A 23,335-nucleotide genomic window follows, 5' to 3' on the forward strand; every position below is an offset into this window, starting at 1 on the left:
GGTGCATTTGGGGGGTTCACCTAGTTTGGCTCTCTTATTTTACAGACCAGAAAACTAAGACCCAGAAAAAAAAGCCTGGCCTTCCCAGGGTCATGGAGAAGCAGGCACACGGTTTCACAGACAGTCTGTTGCTGCCTGGCATTTGCTTTTTAATTTTTCCGTTTTGATCCTTCGCATACTTCCTGGATCTGCTCTGTCCTGAACTGCCCAGGATGCCTTCCAGGGGCAGAGCCCTGCCCTGTGGGTGGGATTCCTGGCTTCCTGCCAGACCTCTGTTCCTGACCAGCTGAGGAGGCTGCTTAGGCTGGGGCCCACCCCTCAGTGGAATGGGTGAGAATCCCCACCTTGCAGCTGGTGAAAGGAGCACAGAGAGAAGGTATGTGAAGGTGTGTGACCCAGACTGGCCCCCAGGAGGCGGGCAGTGGACCTTCACTGAGGGATGATCATAGTAGCGTTGATGACCTTCCCACCCCAGCTGCTAGGTCCTCACAAACTGCACTTTGCTTCCCAGCCAAGCAAGTTTCCAAATGACTTCCTTTCTCTCAGTGCAAGGCACCCTTAGAAACTAAAGCAGATCAGGCTACAGCAGACAGAGAATTAAACTGGCAGTACACAGCTGTTTTCGTAAACTCTGAAAAACCACCCCAAGCTCAGAGCCAAGAGGGAGGAGGATGGATGCGGAGCCTCGACGTAGGTGCTGCTGGATTCCGCTCTGCTCCTGCCCGTAGGGAGACCCCCACCCCCGCCCCCGCCCCACCAGCCAATGCGGGCGGCTCAGTTCGTGCTTTTGCAGCCTCTGTCTAGCTTACCAGTTGAATTTCTCCCTCTGCCTCTGAGGATAAACCACTGTTCTGGAGCAAGTCACTGTGACTTTGCCACAGAGCGTTTTTCCTAATGCCATCGTATTTTTGCAGCCGGAGGGAGGGGGGCGTGTGCGTACGAATATGAGTGATGAGTATGCATATGTGTGTGTGCACGTGTGTATGTGTGAGCGTGTGCATTGGTTTGCTAGGCCTGCCGTGGCAGCGTCCCACAAATTGGGTGGCTTAAGCAACAGAAATTTATTGTCGCACGGTTTGGAAACGAGACGTGTCAAACCAAGGTGTCGTCAGTGGAGTTGGCTCCGTCCGAGGGCTGTAGGAAGGGACGTTCCAGCCCCTCTTCTTGGCTGACGGATCCCTGACTTCTCTCTCGGCCTTTTCACGTTCCTTCTAGGTACGCCTCTGTGTCTAAATCTCCTCTTTTTATAAGGACATTAGTCACATTGGATTAGGACCCACCCAAATGACATCACTTGACTTGATTACCTCTGCAGAGACCTTATCTCCAAACAGGGTCACCTTTTGAGGTACTGTGTGTTAGGACTTCAACTTATGAAGTTGGGATGGGGGGGGGACCCAACTCACCTCCTAACAATGTGCACGTATGTATAGGTGTGTGTGTACGCATATGTGTAGTAAACCGTGACACCTCAGACTCCAGTCAGAAGTGTGCCTATTGCTTAGATAATAGTACTTTAAGAGCACATACAATTTCCTCTTTTGCGAACAGGGCAGATTTAAAACAAGTTTTTACACACCTCCTCATGGGGGCAGAGGGGCAGGTGTGATTATGTAGCAGGTCCTGGGTACCACTCTTGCCTCTTGGCTTGAAAGCACCTCTTCATGGAGGGCCCTGCTCACTTTGTCATTCCTGAGCAGAGCAATGCCACCCTGGGTGTGTGATTTCCCCTCCTCATTTTACTTTAGACCCTTAAGTAGCATCTTGAAATGCCTTTGGCCCTACAGCAGAACATTCCGATTATTCCAAAGGGCTGCGTAACTTCAGAGTTTCTGTAGCCTAACGCTCCCTGGTGACTTGGTATCACCCAGTCACTGAGAAACTCCTGGATATTTCTAAATAAATTTCAGCTCATTAAAAATGTCGCTTGGATGTTGTAAATAGTTGTAAAGTATAGTATACATTTAACTTCCTTTTCCAAAGAGCCCGCCTGGGCTCCAGCCACTCTGATGACTCCTTCCCAGACTTGTGTTTCCGGGAGAGTCACAGGGGGTCTGCGATGCTGGGCTGCCACCGTCTTTGAGCTGCTCGCCTGCTTCACCAGGACAAAGTGGTCCCAAACTGACCCCAAATAGATTGCCCCACAGGACCATGGTTGGCATTTGTCCTCCTCTTTCCATTCAGTTTACTGTGAATCTCAGTTCTTTGTCCTTTCTAAAATCTTACTGAAGGAAATGAGTTCTGCACGGCCCTGGAATTCTGATTGGCTTTCCATTCAGCCAAAATCCTAAATTATGCCCCAGACTTTCCAGGTCAACCCAGAGTTCCAGGGGACCAGGTGGGTGGAGCCCCGTCCATCCTGGGGCAGCGAGGCGAACCAGTCATTAACATGCCATGAGCCTTGGGGTGTGTGGTGCTGGGGGTCTGATTCTACGGCGAAAGAGTGAGGGATATATCTGTGGCATTTATGTCTCCCCAGGGCCCATGTGGGTCTGTTTTCTTTGTGGCAGAAGATACTAGTTAGCCCTGAGAAAGGAAAAACCACTTCCCCCAGAGATTCCTTGAAATTAGAGCACTCATCCCTGTCTTCAAATTCTGTCCCATTTCAGCGTGGGACACAATGTAACCATTTAAAATATATCTGACCACCACCATTAAAGGACATAAAAAGTGCTTGTGAGATAATGTGAAGTGAAAAAAAGTTGGCTACAAATTGCATATACTGTGGTCTCAACTCTATTAAATACATATTTCCAAAAAGGAGACTGCATGAATGCAGTAAACCATTAACTGCTTTCCTCTGTGTGGACAGTGGATGAATAACTTATTTTCCAAATTTTCTACAGTGAGCATTTATTATTTTACACACACATATAGAAGCTGTCCTATTTTACACACACATATAGAAGCTGTCCTAAAAAGTTCATTTAACTGGATGAAGTCCATTTAACTGGATCTTCAGGATCCGTCAGTTTTTTTTTGCTGCCTTTAGCATCACCAGGATATTAATTCCCTGCCTGCCCAAGGCCCATCTCTGACTTTCCAAGAAGACAGCCCTAACTGGTTCATCTCAGCACCACTAAGCTCCCACCTGCCCACGCAGCCCTGGGCGCCAGGCGTGAGTGAGAGCTGCTTCTGGCTGGCCGGCTGCTGCCCTCCAGGCTCGGGCCAGCTAGGGGGAGGGGCCAGGTCTCTTTGAAGGGGGTTAAAGTCCTTCTTTGTGTGAATGGCCTTTGAGGGAGCAAAAGGAGGGCCAGCTGTGACTTCACAGTCTTCTGTCAGGAGGCTCAGAAGGAATTTGTCCAGCTTGAGCCAGGGCGCAGGATACTGCCTGGAAAAAGAGGCAGTTCTGACCGGGGACATGTGAAGTGGGCACTCCGGCCAGGGTAAGCCGAGCCTGCTGACCTAGCTTATGGTCCTTTGCTTTCTAATCTGGAAGGAGAGGGTTCCCTTATGAGGCCAGAGTCTTTGTGGAGGAGGGACTCAGAGTGGGGACTTCGGGGGTACACTGTGGACGCCTTTCCTGCTGGAGAGAGAGTGGGCAGCTGGGCTCAGACTGGAGACTTGCTTCTCTTCTTGCTAATCTTGTCAGACTCCCAGCTTTCATGCTAAAGGGCAGAGCGGGAGCTCCCCACCACACATACAGTGCAGGCAAAGATGCAAAGATGCACACATCAGCTTTGCCAGATAATGCTTTGAAGATGGTGCATGAGTGTGTGTGTGTGTGTGTGTGTGTGTGTGTGTGTGTGTCCCCTTTTCCACAGCAGAACCAAGTGACGTAGCTGTTCTGGTGACGGGTTTTCTTGTTATCACCTTGTATGTAGTTAATCTACAAGCCTTTGTTGTAGAACTTGCCACGTTCACAGAGTGGCCTGGGGCTTCTGGGGGAACGTGTGTGCCTGTCTCCTGTGGGACCCAGGGCCATAGGAAGAGAAGCTCGCCAGCTCTGTTCCTAATACAGACTCATCTGTGGACAAAGAGTTAATCTCAAAAGCCTCTGGCACGGTTTTTCTCTTTTCTCCTGGCTCTGCCTCCACATAGCGGATTTTTCCCGGGTCCACGGTGGAGCCCAGCTTTTGCTCTCTGCCATTACTGGTTGTCCAGGCATGAATCCAAGATCCCGAACTATTTTAAAACCAAGAAGGACACAGCTAAGTTACAAAGAACTGAAGCCAGGCTTGCTTTTGCTTTCAGCAGAATCAGTTACCCAGAAATTTCAGGCTGCGGGAGCCAGAGTTCCCTCTGTGGCCTTGACCTTGGTTTATTCTGGAGGTGGGGACTGTCCTGTAAAATAGCTTCACAGTGAAAAGGGCCTTTGGTGGGAAGAGCATCTTAGGACTCCTTGATAGAGCATGGGGTGTATTGCATCGAGGAAGAAGTGAAACTTGCCTTTCTTGGAGCTGAAATGAGGCATCTCTCCTCATCTAGGAGAAACCCTGAAATCTCCCAGTGGTTCTCAGTCCCTTTGGTAGGGAATGGATCTCCAAGTGACTAAAGAAACAAGCTTTTCACCAGTGGCTGCAGAAAAGGCAACAGCTTCCTTCCTCGCCTCCTTGCATCACACCTCCATCACACACACCCTCCTCCCATCACACCTCCATCACACACACCCTCTTTAGTTTCTTTCAGAGAGAGCCTAAGCTGTAAATGTGTTCATCAAACCACACCTTCACATTTCCACACGTGCAGTCTCACATCTGAGCCACTGACTTTTCAGCAGATGCTATTAATAGGGCAGGCTGTGGTGCTGGGGAGACTCCCTTATGTTACAAAGGGACCACTTCTTCACCAGGATCGTGAGTGAGTCAAGACATAGGCCAGCCTTGTTTCCAGTGGAAGGGGGTTCCAGAAGTGTTTTCATCCCATCGTCAGCAAGCCTGTACCTGAGGCCTAAGCCAGAGAGAATGGCAGGAGGGTGATTGCTGTGTTGACCAATACCATAGAAGCTCTCAGAAAGAAGGGCTGGGCCTGTAAGAAGAACAGGAAGCTCTTTTTAAACTTTTTTTGTTTAATAATCTTTTTTTAAAATTTATTTTATTTTTGGCTGCATTGGGTCTTCGTTGCTGCTCGCGGGCTCTCTCTAGTTGAGGTGAGCGGGGGCTACTCTTCGCTGCGGTGCGCGGGCTTCTCATTGCGGTGGCTTCTCTTGTTGTGAACCACGGGCTCTAGGTGTGCGGGCTTCAGTAGTCGCGGCTCACGGGCTCAGCAGTTGTGGCTCGCCGGCTCTAGAGCACAGGCTCAGTAGTTGTGGCGCACAACTACTGCCTGGGCTCCATCCACTCTGATGACTCCTTAGTTGCTTAGTTGCTCCGTGGCATGTGGGACCCTCCCGGACCAGGGCATGAACCCATGTCCCCTTCATTGGCAGGCGGACTCCCAGCCACTGCACCACCAGGGAAGCCCAGGAAGCTCTTTTTAGAACCGTCTGAGTCACATTTAGTGGTAATGGCTTCATGGCAGGAGGAAGGAAACCCCAGAGATGTTGTTAGTGTTATCCCCCTTTATTGAGGGTCATGTCATTATCCCTGAGCCCGTCTGGTCTAATTTTAGCTTTAACTACCCCAGAGTGCTGGGGGTTTTAGGTCTGCCTCTCATCAGCCAGGAAGGGTCTCTGGCCTCCTTGGGGAGTGGCCCGCCTCCCGGCTTCCCACGATCAACACCAGCCTTTGGTTCTCCGGGCCGGAAGAAGCTCTGCTGGGGAGTGGGAAGGAAATTCTGCCTGGGACTGGAATGTGGCCCAGGTTATCACTGGGGTCACTCCCCTCCACTTCCTGGCCCAGAGGCCCGAAGCCCAACAAAGGAAGCAAGCCATCCTCAGACATTCCCACTCTCTGTGCCTTCGCAGGGGTGGGTGGAAGGGACCACTCAGAGTCCCAGCGGCTTCTCTAGTAGGGGTGGGGTGGGAGGGCAGCCACAGGCCAGCTGCTGAGGAACGCTGGTGCTCCCAGCCGCCTTCATGCAGTCTTTTCAGCCTACACCATCTGCCGCCCTCAACAGGCTGGGAAATTTCTCTCCAGTTACTGTTGTAGCAGTCTGTCTGCCTGTGCTCTATGCTATCTTTATGTGACTCTGTCTTCTCTCCTTCCAAGGCTGTAAGTTCCTTGCTGCAGTGTGGGGACCACCCCAGAGTCCTAGGGACCTCCCATGGCCCCCGGCACAGGGCTTGTCACTCTACAGGTTCTCAGGACACGCCTCTCCTTGCAGGAATGCGCTTTGACCTTTTCAGCCTCTGTGCTCCTTTTCCACACTCCTCGGGTTCCCTTGGTCTGGGGAGTCCATCTCGCCCAGACCTCCCGACTGTGGCTTTACCCCGTCCCTCCAAGGCTGGTGAAATTCAGCAGACCCGTGCGGGCATGTTGCAGGTGTCTAAGGATCATCCCCCGGCCAGGTTGCACCCTCTCCTCCCATTTGCCTTCATGATGGAAACTTCAGCCAGAAAGTAAAGAGTCCTGCACGAACCTTCCTAGAGACAGCCATGCGTGGCCCGTGGAACACAGCAGCTGTGCCCTAAAAACTCGATTTAGGAAAGAGAGGGAAGACAAGAAAGAAAAACAGAGATGCCCTCTGGTTTGACAGCTACAAGGACGTTTTCTTTCAGAGCCGTGCCCCTGTTCCTAGGCCAAGAATGAGTTTGTATTTTTGGTGGAACTTAAAAATAACTGGATTAAAGGGTCAGGTCACCTACTACCTGGGGAAACGCATTTCTAATTTAAATATTGTGGCTTTAGTAGGAAGTAATCTGGGTTATTCAGAGCAGAGAAACCTGCTCGTGCAGCAGGCACCTGATGTTTGAGTAATTTGGGTCACACAGTGCATTTAGGCTAGGAGACTGGGAAGCTGGTGACAGACATTGTCAAGAGCAGGGTAGGGAGGTAGGGAAGAGGCAAACAGCAGACACGTGAAGTGAGCAGAAGCTTCTGCTTCTCGCTTGACCTTGTAGCGAAGGACACCTTTCTGGAGTCCCCCTGGGCCCAGCCAGACCTGCTAAGGAAAATGCATTTCCTTCAAGTTCTTTCCATGCTTGGTGCACCCAGCTGCAGGCCCAGGTACCCGGGGAAGATAGAGCACACTGCCGTCCATGACCTAAGCCGGGCAGGCGTCAGGGCCCTGATGTGTTTTCTGGGCAAATCAAACAGGCTTCTAGAATCCCACCTGTGCTGCTGACCCTGGTGCTGGGGAGGAGTTGCAGCCTCGTCCATTGCCACGACTGGGATGTGAGATTTAGTATTTTGCCTCTGGGGTGTCATCAGAGGAAGAAGAGGACCCCCTTCAGAGGCCAAATTCCCAGAATGAGCCAGAGGCCAGCACCTCCATTTCTAGCTGGAGGGTCCTGCAGGTAGCGCAGAAGGTAGGAACTGAAACTAGGTCTCCAGGGAGTCTGTCTCTTGTCCATTCTGAACAAGGAGGGCAAAGGGGTCCTTGACTTCTGAAGCCAAATTGTGAGTCTTACGTGACTTCTGGAGATAGAAGTGTGCAGACCATCAGCCAGAAAGCCGAGTAAATGCTCTTCAGATCCATCCACCTTCTTAAGACTTCCCTTGTCGTTCTGGAAGCTTCCAGTCATCAAGAATACCTTTTGAGATACTGGGATAGAATTAGGAAGATCTGGCCTTCAAGTCCTGGCTGTGCCACTTACTAGCCAGGGGACCCTGGGAAGTCTCTCGAGTTCTCTGAACCTTTTATTCTCACCATAATTATGCCAATTAGCAAAAAGCCTCAGGGGCCCTTGGGAGTTAGAGCTAAACTCCGGGAGGAAGGCAGGCACCTGTGGAAGGTGGGATTTCTGATTAGATCCTGGCTGAACACTCTTGGAGTATATACTCCGGATTAGGATGGATGTCTGCTCCTGGAATGTAATTTAAACTAATTTCAGACACACAGAGCTATCTTACATTGTGTCTGCTTGAGTATTTTAAAGTAAATGGTAGACATCCTGACCAGCTGTTAGCTATTCTGGGAAGCCAGGAGGCCGGCAGGTATTGCGTGCCAGATTGTTAGGGCTCCACCTGGAGGGTTAGCTGGGGCCATCCAAGGATCTCCCACCCGCCCCTTAGCACCCTGGTTTTTCTCTGACCTTCGAAAACCCAGTTTGGTGGTTCTTTCATATCTTCCTGCTTTTTGCATTGGGGTCTAGTCTATTTCAGAAAAGACTTAAAAAATCCATTTAATGAATGTGCATTTTGTCTGAATCTGGAATCAAGCTTACCTTATCTGAAACAAGGAGAAAATTCTGGTCTTTCTTATCTTCAAAGGGAGCAATAAGTATTTGTTGGTTTAAACATGACATCATTTAATGACGTCAAACGCAGACTCTTGCCAGATCCTTGCATGGTGGGGATCCCAGCCCACTTTCATTCGCCTGGTATAGTTACAGCAGCTTTGATCACATCAGGCCATCCTGCACAAAGGTAAATTCTTCCTGCTGAGACAGAACTCAGGAATTTGCTCGTTGGTTATAATTGTTCCCTAACTTTACAAAAACTCAGGAACTCTGAGGCAGGACTGTAAATCAGCAATGCGGAGTTGTTTATCTCTTTAAGGACTTGTACCCTGATTAGGGTTTAGAGCTGCAGCTCCCTGAGATCGATGGAACCGAGTCTCAGTAACAATTTTCTGAATTAGTGGAAAGGAGCTGGGGGCCCACATAACTAACAGGAAGGAGAGTCTCTTTCCTGTTTATACCCTCCAGTGCCTAGATTTTTTTTTTTTAAGGTATTGGAAAGGAATCACCTCAGATTACACTGGGACTCCAAACTTTGCCTGTAACTAGCATTTTTAAAATATTTGACACATCGCAGACACAACTCCATTTCTGACTCAAGGATAAAGTTAGTTTTCTTGACACTGCAAAAAATGCACTGTCAAATGCTGTTCTCAGATATTTAAACTTTTGAATTGGGACAGTTGTTGCTAGTTCAGAAAGTATCCTTGGAAAAAGTTGATACAGTTTCTTCAGTTCTTAAAAAAAAAAAAAAAAAAAAAAGCCGTAGGGCATCAGCTCCTCCCTCATCCAACACTGGGACAGTGAAGCATCCAGGAGAAAGGGACAGTGCTGACAGAGTGTTCTCAGGGACGCTGTGGATAGGCTCCAATCTCTGTGATCAGCAGCAAGACATTCACATAGGCAAGTTTTTCGCTTCACCTGACCAGACTAAGTAAACCCCAAAATAGACTTACAGCTTCCTAGGAAGTACGGGAAATCCAGTTTTTGTTAAGAAAAGGGGTGTTGTCTCCTGGAATTTATTGTTGCCGTTAATTACTCCATGCCCTACAGAACAAGCCTCCTGCATATTTAATGAATGAATCAATGACTCAATGATCTATAGAATTATTTGCCTTTTAGCTTCTTTTAACGTTACATTGCCCTCTTTCCTCTCATGTCAACTATTGTAAAGTGTTTTCCATTTCAGTAGAGCGATGATTTTTAACCATATTTCAATCTCAGCAGCTTCCTACTATTTTCCTATTCCAGCCCCCCCCCCCAAAAAGCCAAAAGAGATAGAAGGAAAGCTCTATTATTCCCATGAAGAATATTAGCAGAGAATCATTGGCCAGATGAGGCCAGGGGTTGGGGGGTGGTTCAGTAGTCTGACTTCACCATAGCAATACCATGTCTCTTTTTGTTGGTCAGCTTATTCCATTAATAACCTTCCATGGGGTAGGCTAATTTTGACCTAGGTTTTCTTGAGGACTGATTGGCAGGCAGTAAGTTTTAGGCTTCAAATTTCCTGTAATTCTTGAATGACATAGAAGTTACTGAAGTTACTGAATCTCCTTACCAAAAGAAAGTTTAGTTAACTTTTTTTAAAGGACAGTAGCAACATTTTTGCCATGCCTCTTTAGTTCATTCTAAAGACAAAAGAGCCACTAGTTAACAGTGGTCAAAAATGAAGTAAAAACAAAATAAAGATAGTGGAGGTTATAAATAGTAACTACCAGACTTTGACAAAGACCAGATCAAGGCTGGAAGATCCTTTGAGACCAGAAGGTGCTGACAAAGAAGTAATATTCATTATTGTTGACTATTTCTAAGGAAGGAATTTATATTACTTGATTGATTTTAAGTCTAAAGAGGAATGTGGGAAACACAGTGAAGGAAACCCCCAGTTCATGGGTAACCTTCCAGTTTATGGATGACCATGAGAGTTTTTCAACATTCTGACAGCAATGCAGAGCACATAGCATGAACTTCTACATTTTTCTAGATAGTATGAACAAATCCATAACTGTTCACTTTCCTTGAAAGGATTTTTCAATTAATCCCCTGAGAATCATCCTAAGGTGGTGTTTTAATATTATGTTCTAAGCCTTTAACAATGTTTAAATTTAAATAAAGGAAAATTATACCGTATTGCAATTTTGCATTGTGTTAAGTCAATAATACCAGGCACCCTATAGACCTGAGACTTGAAACACAGCTGATAAAAGTGTTAGTGAAATCCTTGAGGGGAACTCAAATTAAGCTCACAACTACCGCTGAATTATCTGAGACAAACCGGAGTCCTTTGGTATGAAAAAAAAAAATCCTAGAGTTTGAAAATTAATCTTAACTAATGCCAAATAAAGTGACATGGGATTGATAACTGATGAAAAATATGATGCATTTAAAAACATTAAGAAAATGTAGTTTTTTTATTTAAACACAAAATTGGAGCTGTCACATACAAAGCATTTCAGGAACTAGATGGGAGGGGCCCCCATCCACTAGCTTTTCACTCCTTAACCAAGGAGCATTGTTTTGAGAACAGAACTGTGTGGTCAGTGGCTTTGGTTCTGTGTTTATAATGCACATGGTCAATTACAGTCATGGCAGTGTGGCACTGAAGCTCTTAAGGGGCCGTTGAAGAGATCTACTGTTTTCCAATATTTTATTTTGGAAAAATTTTTCAAAAAGTTTCCTGTCTACAGAATAATTGCATTACATCTGGCTGAGAATCATGTTTTCAAGATTTGTTCCTGCCAAACGACCTTCTTTTTATAGTTGGGGACATACAAGTAGTTCTGTTACATTTCTGCAGACATTTGCTATGGAATTTTTTGAAAAATTCTGATACAATTGCTATATAATCTCTTCAACTTTAGAAATTATTTGAGCAATATCATCAGATGATCCAAATCCTAATTTACTTTAAAAAATATATATTTATTTATTATTTATTTAGGCTGCACTGGGTCTTAGTCGCGGCACTCGGGATCTTTGTTGCGGCATGTTTAGTTGCGGCATGCGGGATCTTTAGTTGCGGCATGCAGGCTTCTTAGTTGCGGCATGCGTGTGTGATCTAGTTCCCCAACCAGGGATAGAACCCAGGCCCCCTGCATTGGGAGCGCAGAGTCTTACCCACTGGACCACCAGGGAAGTCCCCCTAATTTAATTTTAAATGTAAAAATGGGACTAGCATTTATTGAAAGTTCTCTGGACACCAGGAATGGAATCTGTAAAATTGAGAAGGTTTAGGTACCCATTACTGCAACAAAATGAATATATAAAGGATTTTTTAGAAGAGAAACTTCTATTCAAAAGATCCTGTCATTGTGGTTTCAATTTTCCTTCCAGTTATCAGCTAATGTCTGAAGTTCATATCCATAAGCGATGTGGTCTCTAACCCTGACTTCTGTTTTCTCTTTTTTCCAGAAGGCTCCCGAGCTTTCCGAGGATGATATCCGGCTAAAAAACGAGAGAGACAACTGTAGTGGCAATCCCCTGGAGCCTGCCACCAGCTCTCTTCCCCCAGATCACAAAAACATGGAAATTGAGGTCTCTGTTGCAGAATGTAAGAGTGTTCCCGGAATCACCTCGACTCCACATTCCATGGACCACCCCTCCCCTTTCTACTCACCCCCCCACAATGGCCTCCTCGCTGATCACCATGAATCTCTGGATAATGATGTGGCCAGAGAGATCCGATATCTAGACGAGGTGCTGGAGGCCAGCTGCTGCGATTCTGCTGTGGACGGAACCTACAACGGCACGTCTTCCCCAGAGCCTGGGGCAGCCATCTTGGTGGGCAGCCCAAGCCCACCTGCCCACACGGCCGTCCAGCCGGAACCCACCGAGAGAGTGGCTGGCAAGCAGGCACCCCCTCCCCTTGAGCTCCATCAGAGCACCTCTGACACCATGGCAGAGGGTGAAAGAGCCAACGGCCACCCCCCCGACCAGCCCAGAGACCTGCTGGGGAACAGCCTGCAGGTGCCCGTGAGCCCCAGCTCCTCCACCAGCTCGCGGTGTTCCTCCCGAGATGGAGAGTTCACGCTCACCACGCTGAAGAAGGAAGCCAAGTTCGAGCTGCGTGCCTTCCACGAGGACAAGAAGCCCTCCAAGCTCTTTGAGGACGACGAGAGTGAGAAGGAACAGCACTGCGTCAGGAAAGTGAGGCCTTCAGAAGAGATGCTGGAGCTGGAAAAGGAGAGGCGAGAACTCATCCGGAGTCAGGCCGTGAAAAAGAATCCTGGCATCGCCGCCAAATGGTGGAACCCTCCGCAGGAAAAGACCATTGAGGAGCAGCTGAACGAGGAACATCTGGAGTCGCACAAAAAGTACAAGGAGCGCAAGGAGAGGAGGGCGCAGCAAGAGCAGCTGCTGATACGGCAGCAGCAGGCCTCACCGCAGCCCTGCACGGCCCCTGCGTCCTCTCCAGAACGTTCCAGCGCGACTGACAGCGCAAAGGAGGACATCGTCACGGAGCAGATAGACTTCTCCGCGGCTCGCAAACAGTTCCAGCTGATGGAGAATTCCAGGCAAACGGTGGCCAAGGGCCAGAGTACACCCAGGCTCTTCTCCATCAAGCCCTTCTACAGACCTCTGGGGCCAGTCAGCGCAGACAAGACACTGACCATCTCGAGACCAGCTTCTGTCGGGGGACCTCCCGAAGACTCCTCAGCAGCCAAGGGACAGAAAGCCCACTGTGCCCTGGAGAGCCAGTCTTCTGGGGGAGGGGGCCAGGGCAGCACGGTTCCTCAGGGGAACGAAGGGCCGTACAGTGAGCCCTCCAAACGCGGGCCCTTATCCAAACTGTGGGCAGAGGACGGCGAGTTTACAAGTGCCCGGGCTGTCCTCACCGTGGTCAAGGATGACGAACCTGGGATTTTGGATCAGTTTTCAAGGTCAGTCAATGTCTCTTTGACTCAAGAGGAACTTGACTCTGGCTTGGATGAGCTGTCGGTGAGGTCCCAGGATACCACCGTCCTGGAGACCCTGTCCAATGACTTCAGCATGGACAACATCAGTGACAGTGGGGCCTCCAATGAGACAGCCAATGCCCTCCAGGAAAATTTGCTGGCTGATTTTTCTCTGCCCCAGACTCCCCAAACTGACAACCCCTCAGAGGGCCGAGGAGAAGGTGTCTCCAAGTCATTCAGTGATCATGGTTTCTATTCCCCTTCGTCCACACTGGGAGACTCTCCGTCGGTTGATGACCCCTTGGAATATCAGGCTGGTCTCCTGGTGCAGAATGCCATTCAACAAGCCATAGCCGAGCAAGTGGACAGAGTGGTGTCTGAAACCAACAAGGGTGGAGTAGAACAGCAGGAACCTCAAGCAAGTCTGGAGGAAGCTGGAACTGGGGCTTCCAGCTCAGAGAAGCCACAGAGCATGTTTGAACCGCCTCAGGTGTCCTCCCCTGTTCAAGAGAAAAGGGATGTATTGCCAAAGATTCTGCCTACTGAAGACAGGGCGCTCAGGGAAAGGGGGCCCTCCCAGCCACTGCCGGCAGTGCAGACCAGTGGCCCGATAAACATGGAGGAGACCAGACTGGAAGGGAGCTACTTCAGCAAGTACTCAGAGGCAGCTGAGTTGAGAAGCACAGCCTCACTCCTGGCCACTCAAGAGTCCGATGTGATGGTTGGGCCCTTCAAGCTGAGGTCCAGGAAGCAGCGGACTTTGTCCATGATCGAAGAAGAGATCCGAGCAGCCCAAGAAAGGGAAGAGGAGCTGAAGAGGCAGAGACAAGTCTTGCAGAGTACCCAGAGCCCTAAGGCAAAGAATGCCCCATCACTGCCCTCCCGAACATCGTGCTACAAAACTGCTCCAGGTAAGTGAAGTGCCGCGGACCAGAGACAGATGCTGCAGAAATCGGTGTTGCTGATTCCAGCTTTCAGGGTTGTATATGTGTGGACCCTCCTCTGTGTGTGGCTGGAATCGGTGTCAGGGGGACACTGGAATGGGGATTTCAGTGTTCGGAGACACACATTGGGAGTGTCAGAGTGTCCTCTGGAAGAACCCTGAGCCTAGACGGTGTTTGCCATTTCCCAAAGGATGTAATAGCTCCTTTCTTGTCCTTCTGCTGTGGTCTTGGTTTACTGTGGAGAATTGTTCTCTTTTATTGTTCTCTCTTGGCTGAGGGAGAAGCTATGTGTGGCACAGACCCAGAGTCGGCCCTTGGGTTGACTGTATTGATGTCAGTATCTGCAGTTAAATCAAACCTATCTGATTTGGGGATGTCTTCTCCTAACCCCTTCTGAATGCTGAGTGTCTTCCCAGCAATGACAGTTATGGGTTGGTGTTGCAGATCTACCTGTAGAAGATGTTTTTGTCCACCTTCTGTATAATTGATCTTTATGGATTTGTCTTTCTTTAAGTCTTTCTTTAAGTCACCATAAAGCAATTACTTTGGAATCAAGGTGGTCTCATCTATTTGTGTCCTGTGATCCTTTTGGAGAAGTTGAGTTACTATATGTAAAGACAGTCCTCTAATCTTCTCCCATTGCCTGGACAGTCCCTATCTTGAATACTTTTTGTATAGATGGTTGATGTTAATTACCGTGGTAATTATTGTTGCTACTATTATGGATAACATTGTGACGAGTAATTTTTATTTCTCATTTGGACATGATGGCACTTGGGGAACCACACATCCTACCAAAGAGAAGAGCTGCTCAAGGTGTGGTCCAAGTTAGTTCATGACTATTTCTGATCCATGCTAAGTACAGACCTAGGGAGTAAGCATTTGAAAACTCTTGGAGCAATTTGATAGTGTCCTCAAATGAAAGTGTGGGATTTTGTATTTTTTTAATGGATGGTCCATAATAGATTGGGCAGAAAAAACTGTTTCTTCACTAGAGATAATTTAAGAAGTGTTGCCTTAACATATAATTACTGGCATTTATCTTGGTCCATCCAGATCTTAAACCCATTGACGCTTGGCTTCCATCAAATCTATAATAACACAAGTTAACTCTTCCCATTATTAACTTTTAAATTTGAAATAATCTCAAAGCTAAAGGAAAGCTCCCTAGTTAAATACAAATATCTTTTTTATTCTGAATTAAGAGTAAATTGCCAACATGATGCTTGATCACCCCCAATTTTGTAGAATGTCCCTCAGTTTGGGTTTGTCTGATGTTTTCACATGATTATGTTCAGGTTATACATGTTTAGTAGGAATACCACAGAACTGATGCTTATTCTTCTTACAGCATCCAATCAGATAGTACATGGTGTCAGTTTGTCCCATTACAGGGACAGATGTTAACTTTTTTCACATGATTCTAACTTTGATCGCTTGACTGAGGGCTTCTGTACAATAGTTACTTTTTCCCTTTGTAATTAACAAATATTTTGTGGTGAGATGCTTTGGTACCATGTAATCTTCATCCCACTCCTCTTCAGACTTTAAATCTATCTATCTATCTATCTATCTATCTATCTATCTATCTATCTATCTATCTATGACAGATGGTCTCATGGATTCCTATTATATTTAGTGGGTTATAATCCATTTCTATTGTTATTTTTATCCTTAATTGTTCAAATATAGTTCACAGGAGCCCTTTCAGGCTAACTTCAGTGTCCTTTTGACATGTCCCCATTTTTCTCTGGGCACATCTTTACTTTCTGGTGCCACAAGATGTTCCAATCTCATCTTATACTTTCCTAACCCTGAAATCAGCCTTTTCAACAAAGAGCACTAGTTCCTTTTAGTGGAGAGTGGTATTTAGAAACCAAAGTCTGAGTGTTTGATGTGCTCATTGCTGTTGGATAGGCACTGCTCTCAGGCACTCGCAATGGTCAGAATTAGAGAATATATACACATTCTATCTATCTGTCAATTGATTGATTAATCAATCTATCTATCTACCTACCTATCTTGAAAACCATGAGCTCACCCTGATACCGTTAATTCTACTCTAATACCACTGGGTTCATTTTCTCTCTTTCCATATTTGTAACCTCCTCCTTGACAACAAGGTACCTGGTTCCTATTATCCCAATATATTTATTATTTGATCAAACCCCTCCCCCCTTATGGAACCAATCTACTATTTTCCTCACCAAACATGGGTTCAAGTGTCACTTTCTGGGTGGCAACTGCTGTTTCCTGTCACCAACACCCTCTTCACCCAGCTTGGGCTCCAACATCCTGTGCTGGGTCACCCGTCTCCCTTCCCACCCTGTTCTGGCTCCAGCACACCACTCTGGGCCACTGGGGTTCCTCCCACCCTCCCTGCAGGCACTCATCTTGTTCAGCCCCACCTAATAGCTTTTGGACTAAATTATTCAGGAAGGAAAGGGAAGGGAGCAGGAAGAGGGATAGCATGGTGACTTTCTTGGTATGTTTTTTAATGCCTTCAGGTCATGGAGCAGTGGCCAGCTGAGTGTTTGAGGCAAAGAAAACTTTCAGAAGAGGCTATTTGTCTATGCTTAACAGTGACTGGTTGGCTTTTCCCAAAGATCCTTACTTGTCGAGTTCACTTTAAAGTCTTGTTGTGGGCCGGCTTGGCACAGAGATGCCAGCTGGGCTTTCTATATGGTATCCTAAAAAAAAATTGGTACCACTTGAATTCAGTACCACTTGAAGCCCAGTCTGGGGAGCCTGCTTCACAAGTAAGTGATTGTAAAGGGCCTGCATAAGAACCTGCAGCGTCACTGGTGGAGGAAGTCTCTGCAGGCATCTCGGCAACTTCCGCTCACATGGCAGGCAGATTCCATGGCTCTCTTATCAGTTACAGCTGCCTCCACTTACCTAGCCCTCCCTTTATATTATTTCATTATAGAACCTTCTCTACACTGCATATGCTCAGTGGTATTTTCAGTTTTCTTCACTCCATCTCTAATTAAACACCTTACCATATTGCTCGATACTTTACTTCTAGCACACAAACAAAAATTAAGACACCTCAACACTTTCCTCTAGTTCCCTGACCTGCTGTGGTCTGTCAGGCTTCCCGCCAGACTTAAAACAGGACAGAGTCCTAATGTTTGCCTTCAGCATCCCAGTAGCCCCGTACCGATTTCCCCCGTACTTCCTCCTATGCTAATGCTGATCTCCTCCCCCATATCCCATCCCCATAGGCTTGATTTCTGCTCCTTTAGTAAGATGGTAGTTCATCCATGCAAGTCTGCACCCTGCTTGGGTCTGGTTGTCACATTGACCACAGTCATGATAACGTGTGTGCAACTCATTTCTTCACATTTACCTCTAGAACATTGAAAGTAGGTGGCAGGGCTTCCCAGAATTACAACCTGGATTGAAAGAAGCTGAATGCAAAAGGTAATTTTTTTCTATCCATGCCTGGAAACGTTTAGAGTAATGCTTAGCCAGCCAGCTTCCAAGTTTGTGATCAGGAAGGAGGCTGACACATCACTCTGAGCGGCCAAACCGGACCTTTCATGGCCAGGCTCAGAACTGCTGGCTCCAACTTTGGTTTTGTGAATGGAGATGTTGCTGAGTTCCTACTGTACTACTCCCCATTTCATGCCAGTAGAGGTGACTCAGCTGGGTCATTGCATGACACAGAACGACAATTTGATATTAGGTGATGAAAAATATAATTTTTAACATCTCCTCTGGTAGAAATTATGCTGGTGACATGTTGGAATCCTGAAATCTTAAGGCAAATAAAATCCACTGAGAGCCAAGATGTGATAAGGAAAGAAAAGTGTTTTCCAACCATTTCCCAGGTGTTGAAAAGATACTTGTTTTTGCTTTTGGTTCCCTTGCCTTTCGAGATGGAAGATGATGAGATTTCTGTTTTTAAAAGGATGTAATCCTTTTCAAAGACCAATTATTAGGAAAAATTATATGGAAATTTAATCTTGTTGGTTCTTGCATGACTTTTAACAGAAGAAGGTCCACTTAAATAGGGTTTGTGTGGCATTTGTTCATACAGAAGTGAACAAGGCAGATAAAGTCCCCGCCCTCAGGGAACTTATAGTTCAGTAACAGAAACATCAAACAAAGGTGGCAATTTCATAACAGAGAAGCGTGGAGACCTGTGGAAGAACAGAGCAAGGAAGACCGCCTCACTGGGGGGATAAGGAAAGTCTTCCTTTCTTGGGAAACTATCATCTAAGCTTTGAATTGAAGGAGTTGGGTTGGGTTCAGGGGGTGGGGGAGATTGTTCCAATTAGAAGGAAGGGCACCTACAGAGGCCCCAAAGGAAGAGAACTTGGCACGTTTGAGGTGCCTAAATAAAGTTAGGGTGGGTTAAAGGAAGAGATTTAAAACAAAACAAAAGAAAGTTGATCTGGAGCCAGACAGTGAAGAGCTATGTAAATCATGTCAAAGGTTTTAGATTTTAGACTTTATCCTGTGGTCAGTGGGAAGCCAGTAAGGATTTTCAAAGGGGTAATTATCTCCACAAATCTCCAAGCTGTCCTGCCTTCATCCATGAATTGATGAATTAAAAGTCTTCCTGCTTTCCTGAGTCCATTCCACGGGCTTTTTTTCTATGTACGTCTAAAGGCCGGCCGCCACCTTGACGAGTGCCCTGGGTTATGGGAGAGGCCATGCTCTCAAGAATGAACACATGTGGACCTTCTCTGGATGGTACTCAGAAGTAGAGAATAAAGGAAGCACTTAGGCATGTGCACGAGCCTGATTCGAAGGTGTAACCCACGCACTGCTGTAAAACGCCCTTGAGGAATGAGTTTGGGAAGAAAACCCAAACATTTTACCGAAGTTACAATTTAGACCTGTTAAAACGTCTTTTCATAGGAAGGGTATCAGCAGACAGTTCTCTCTTTAGTGCCTGTGTCTATTATTAGATATCCTGGTTTCACTTCCAAGTTCTAGGCAGGCCGGAGAAACCCAGTTAGTTAGGTGATGAGTAGCTTAGGTTTTGGAACTAGTTTGCATTTTCATGCCAGGTGTCGAGTTGATTTACCAAGTCAGACAGTTTGCCCAGTGGGACATTCTGGAGAGCGGTCAAGGAAAAGATGTGGATATTGAGTCCCATAACTTGTCTGTTTAGGTCTTTTAATGTGTGGAAAGATAGTTAAGATTTCCAAGGTGTTTTGACTTCTGTTGTCAGTTTGAATTGACTGCACATGTGATGTTCATTACATTATTATAAAGCTTATTGACTGGGTTTTTTTTCTTTTCCCTTCATTATCTCCCAATATCACAAAGAAAACTCCTTTAGTTAGAAAAAAAATGTTTATATCAACACAATATTCAGGCAGCAGAGCTTGGGGCCTTTGTTCCATGCTGAATTAGAGCTGAATGAGGCCAAGTCTCACTTGAGATGCCCTCAGTCCTCCACAGTAGAAGACCTTGGTGTGGGTGACTGACGGAAGGATTCCCTCCCAGGCCCAGGTGAGAGAGAGCTCTTCTTCAGGAGTGTACAGTGTTTCCCTTTCCTGCCGGCAGGTACAAATTGTGTATCTTATAGGGGCACAGCTGGCTGTGTGAAGGTTCTAAAGCTGAACGTGGAGTATCCTACAGATGATTATGTATACCGCCAAGTTCCTTGAACATTCTCTGGTGACCGAAGTATAATCACAGTAGCTGCAACTCACCAAGACCTTAAAGCCCAGTACTATAATTCACACACAGTTTTCTCATTTCTCATTTTCTCATGTAACCCTCCCAACAGTTATCTGGGATAGAATCCAAATTACCCAAACTCTTGAGATCGGATATATTCCACATTTTTCTGATTTTAGAAAGGCCGTAAAGTGTCCATACCATTATTTAGAAAAGCAATGCAATGCATGCACTATTATTGAACACACCCAGTGGAGTCTGGGGCTGCACCTGTCATCAAATTCGATTTCTGCTGTGAAACTTAGAGTTTGTTCTATTAAGTGGGATAAATAAAGACCAAGAAGAACCTCATACTGGTTCACCTCGGGTTTTGCTGCCAAATAAGTTATGATAAAACTTAGTTTTAATGGTTCCTCTGTGCTTTCAGGACTTAATTTCAGTGCTCCAAATTACAACAGTCAAATTGCTGACGCTGTCCAAAGATCTGGGCAGATGGCGAGGGACTAGCGTCGTCCGTGTCAGCCATCTAGCCTGGCTGCTCTTGTGAGTTCTTTCTGAAAGTTCATGCCCCAGGAGGAAGCTCAGTCATTCACTCTGCAGACAGGCTCATTGCCTGAAAACTTTGAAAGGACTGGGAGCTCAAGCAAGGAATCCATTTCTTAATTCGAGGATGTGCGGGGATAAGTGTTCACTCCACTACCTGACCAGGTTAGGGTGGAGTAGGGCCAACACTGGCCAAATTCATATACTGGTGGTCATTGAACACCATGTCTGCTCTTTGCTGTTCTCCTTTGCTCTTTAAGATTGTTCCTTCTGGGGCTTCCCTGGCGGCACAGTGGTTAAGAATCCGCCTGCCAGTGCAGGGGACACGGGTTCGAGCCCTGGTCCGGGAAGATCCCACATGCCGGGGAGCAACTAAGCCCGTGCGCCACAACTACTGAGCCTGCGCTCTAGAGCCCGTGAGCTACAACTGCTGAATCCTACGCGCCTAGAGCCCGTGCTCCGCAACAAGAGAAGCCACCGCAATGAGAAGCCCGCGCACCACAACGAAGAGTAGCCCCCGCTCACCGCAACTAGAGAAAGCTGGCGTGCAGCAATGAAGACCCAACACAGTCAAAAATAAATAAATAAAATAAATAAATTTATTAAAAAAAAATTGTTCCTTCTGCCTTGGATCAGAAACTCCCTGTAGGGGCTTCCCTGGTGGCGCAGTGGTTGAGAATCTGCCTGCTAATGCAGGAGACACGGGTTCGAGCCCTGGTCTGGGAAGATCCCACATGCCACGGAGCGGCTGGGCCCGTGAGCCACAATTACTGAGCCTGCGCGTCTGCAGCCTGTGCTCCGCAACGAGAGAGGCCGCGATAGTGAAAGGCCCGCGCACCGCGATGAAGAGCGGTCCCCGCACCGCGATGAAGAGTGGCCCCCACTTGCCGCAACTAGAGAAAGCCCTCGCACGAACCGAAGACCCAGCACAGCCAAAAATAAATAAATTAATTAATTAAATAAATAAATTTAAAAAAAAAAAAAAAAAAAAGAAACTCCCTGTATTTTTATTTATCTGAACCCAGCAAATATGTTCATTTTTAAAAGCACATGCCATTTGGGAAGGAATTGGTAAGAAAAGTTTAGGTCGAAGTAGGGTTTGGCAAGGGGTGAAGGTTGAAGGCGTTCAATGAGGTCAGAACTTCTCAAGTTACAGAGTTCAAAGTTCTTCTTGGACATTGCCTTCAATGGTTTGAAAAGGGCAACTGTCATGGTTAAACCCATCACCTTCACTCCTGAGAAGATATAGACCGTGGTCTTTCTTCTGTGACAAGCCTATGGTCATGGCTTCTGGGACGTAGAACTTTGGAGAAGAACAAAACTTCCTACCATTCCGTTCTGTAACAGCTTCTGCTGTCACTGCTGATTGTGCTGGGTCTTCTGGTACACACAGTGTCTGGGTTGTCCCTTGCTTTGCTGGGGACATCACATGGTGGCCTTGTTACTTGCCCTTTACCCATGCCTGGCTATCCCACGCTCCAAGTTAAGGAGAGCTGCTTCCAAAAATTCAGACTCAACTGCTCAACTGTGTGAACCTACATACAAAGAAACATGCAGTCTTGAGCTGAGAATGAAAAGGACCTAATTCTTGTAAGATCCCTGCTCTACGCCTGGTAAGAAATGTGAGCTAATCTAAACCAGGCCTGGGAGCAGGATGGCCCCCGTGACTGCTGGAGTTTAGGGCAGGATATGACAGTCTCTTACTAACTATGGCAACTTGCTGTGAGCTTCCCTAGGGAGATTGGTGTTTCAGAGCCATTTCATCTTTGTAAATAAGCTACTTACTACTTACGGGGTGGAGGACTGGGGGTGGTGGTGGGAAGAGGGTGCAGGACAGGCCATTAGAGCACCAAAGAACACATTCATGTTACATGTAATGGTATTTTATTTCTCATGACATTGAATGTAAAGTTCAAAGGTTTCCCCAAAAGTTATATGCATCTGACATCACAGGTATTCTCAGTCTCTCTGTCTTTTATTTCTCATTACTCAAATATAAATTCATACCAAAGCTGGTCAAGGAGAATTACACATGTGCTTAAATGTGACAGTCATTTTTCTGGATTCATATCTAAAGTTCGAATCCTGACACCACTGCTTGTTAGCTGTGTAACTAACTTACTTCACCTCTCTAAACCTCAGTTTCTTCATCAGTAAAACGGGAATAAAATAGTACCAACCTCATCAGTAAGTTAGTACAGTCAGTGCCTGGTGCACAAAAGGGTTCCAATAAGAGTTGTTATTGCAGGTTTTTTTTTAATTCATTAATTTATTTTTGGCTGCATTGGGTCTTTGTTGCTGCGCACGGGCTTTCTCTAGTTGTGGCGAGTGGGGCCTACTCTTCCTTGCAGTGCGTGGGCTTCTCAGTGTGGTGGCTTCTCTTGTTGCGGAGCACAGGCTCTAGGCGCGCGGACTTCAGTAGTCGTGGCACGAGGGCTCAGTAGTTGTGGCTCACAGGCTGTAGAGCACAGGCTCAGTAGTTGTGGTGCATGGGCTTAGTTGCTCCGCAGCATGTGGGATCTTCCCGGACCAGGGCTAGAACTATGTCCCCTGCATTAGCAGACAGATTCTTAACCACCGCGCTACCAGGGAAGTCCCGTTATTGCAGTTTTTGTTCTAAGAAAAGACCTAGAAAACCTTAGCAGAGTTACTTATGAGTTATTCTTCTGCAGCTACTGGAACCCTGATGTAAATGACACAACATGCTTTATAAAATTGCTTTCTAGTCCTAGCTGAGATTTATTCATAGTTACTTCTTTAGAATTAAAGTTTCTCATATAAAATCAGAGTTCAAGAATTAGCTTTCAGGAGTCAGCTGTGATTTCAAAAAACAAAGGCCATTATTAAGCATGTAGGGTGACAGTGAAATTACAAATTACCATGAAAATATTTTCTTTTTTGGGGAGGGGGGGATAATGTTCATAGAGCGAAGCTCACTGTGTTGGTAGAAATGTGTTTAACCAAAAGATCTTGGCGGGGCAATTGCTACTTACCATGAGTTTCATCCTTACTGTTTTAATTAAATTTTTCTCTTTTTTTAGTCTTAAACTATGCTTCCCCTGCAGATGCAAAACTCTTTCCTTCTCCAG

The 23,335-nt window shown here is 46.6% G+C and overlaps 1 protein-coding gene across 7 annotated transcripts in view; it reads left to right on the forward strand.

Annotated features, from left to right (window-relative positions):
- PALM2AKAP2 (PALM2 and AKAP2 fusion) overlaps positions 1 to 23,335 on the forward strand; it is a 506,958-nt gene that overhangs the window by 461,318 nt on the left and 22,305 nt on the right. For all 7 annotated transcript variants that reach the window (XM_057548010.1, XM_007178230.3, XM_007178232.3 and 4 more), the window contains one exon: positions 11,633 to 14,027. In XM_057548010.1, coding sequence (XP_057403993.1) covers positions 11,633 to 14,027 — 2,395 coding nt within the window. The remainder of the gene's footprint in view (positions 1 to 11,632; positions 14,028 to 23,335) is intronic.

Source organism: Balaenoptera acutorostrata, chromosome 6 (assembly GCF_949987535.1).
Source record: "Balaenoptera acutorostrata chromosome 6, mBalAcu1.1, whole genome shotgun sequence".
Classification (NCBI taxonomy): domain Eukaryota; kingdom Metazoa; phylum Chordata; class Mammalia; order Artiodactyla; family Balaenopteridae; genus Balaenoptera; species Balaenoptera acutorostrata.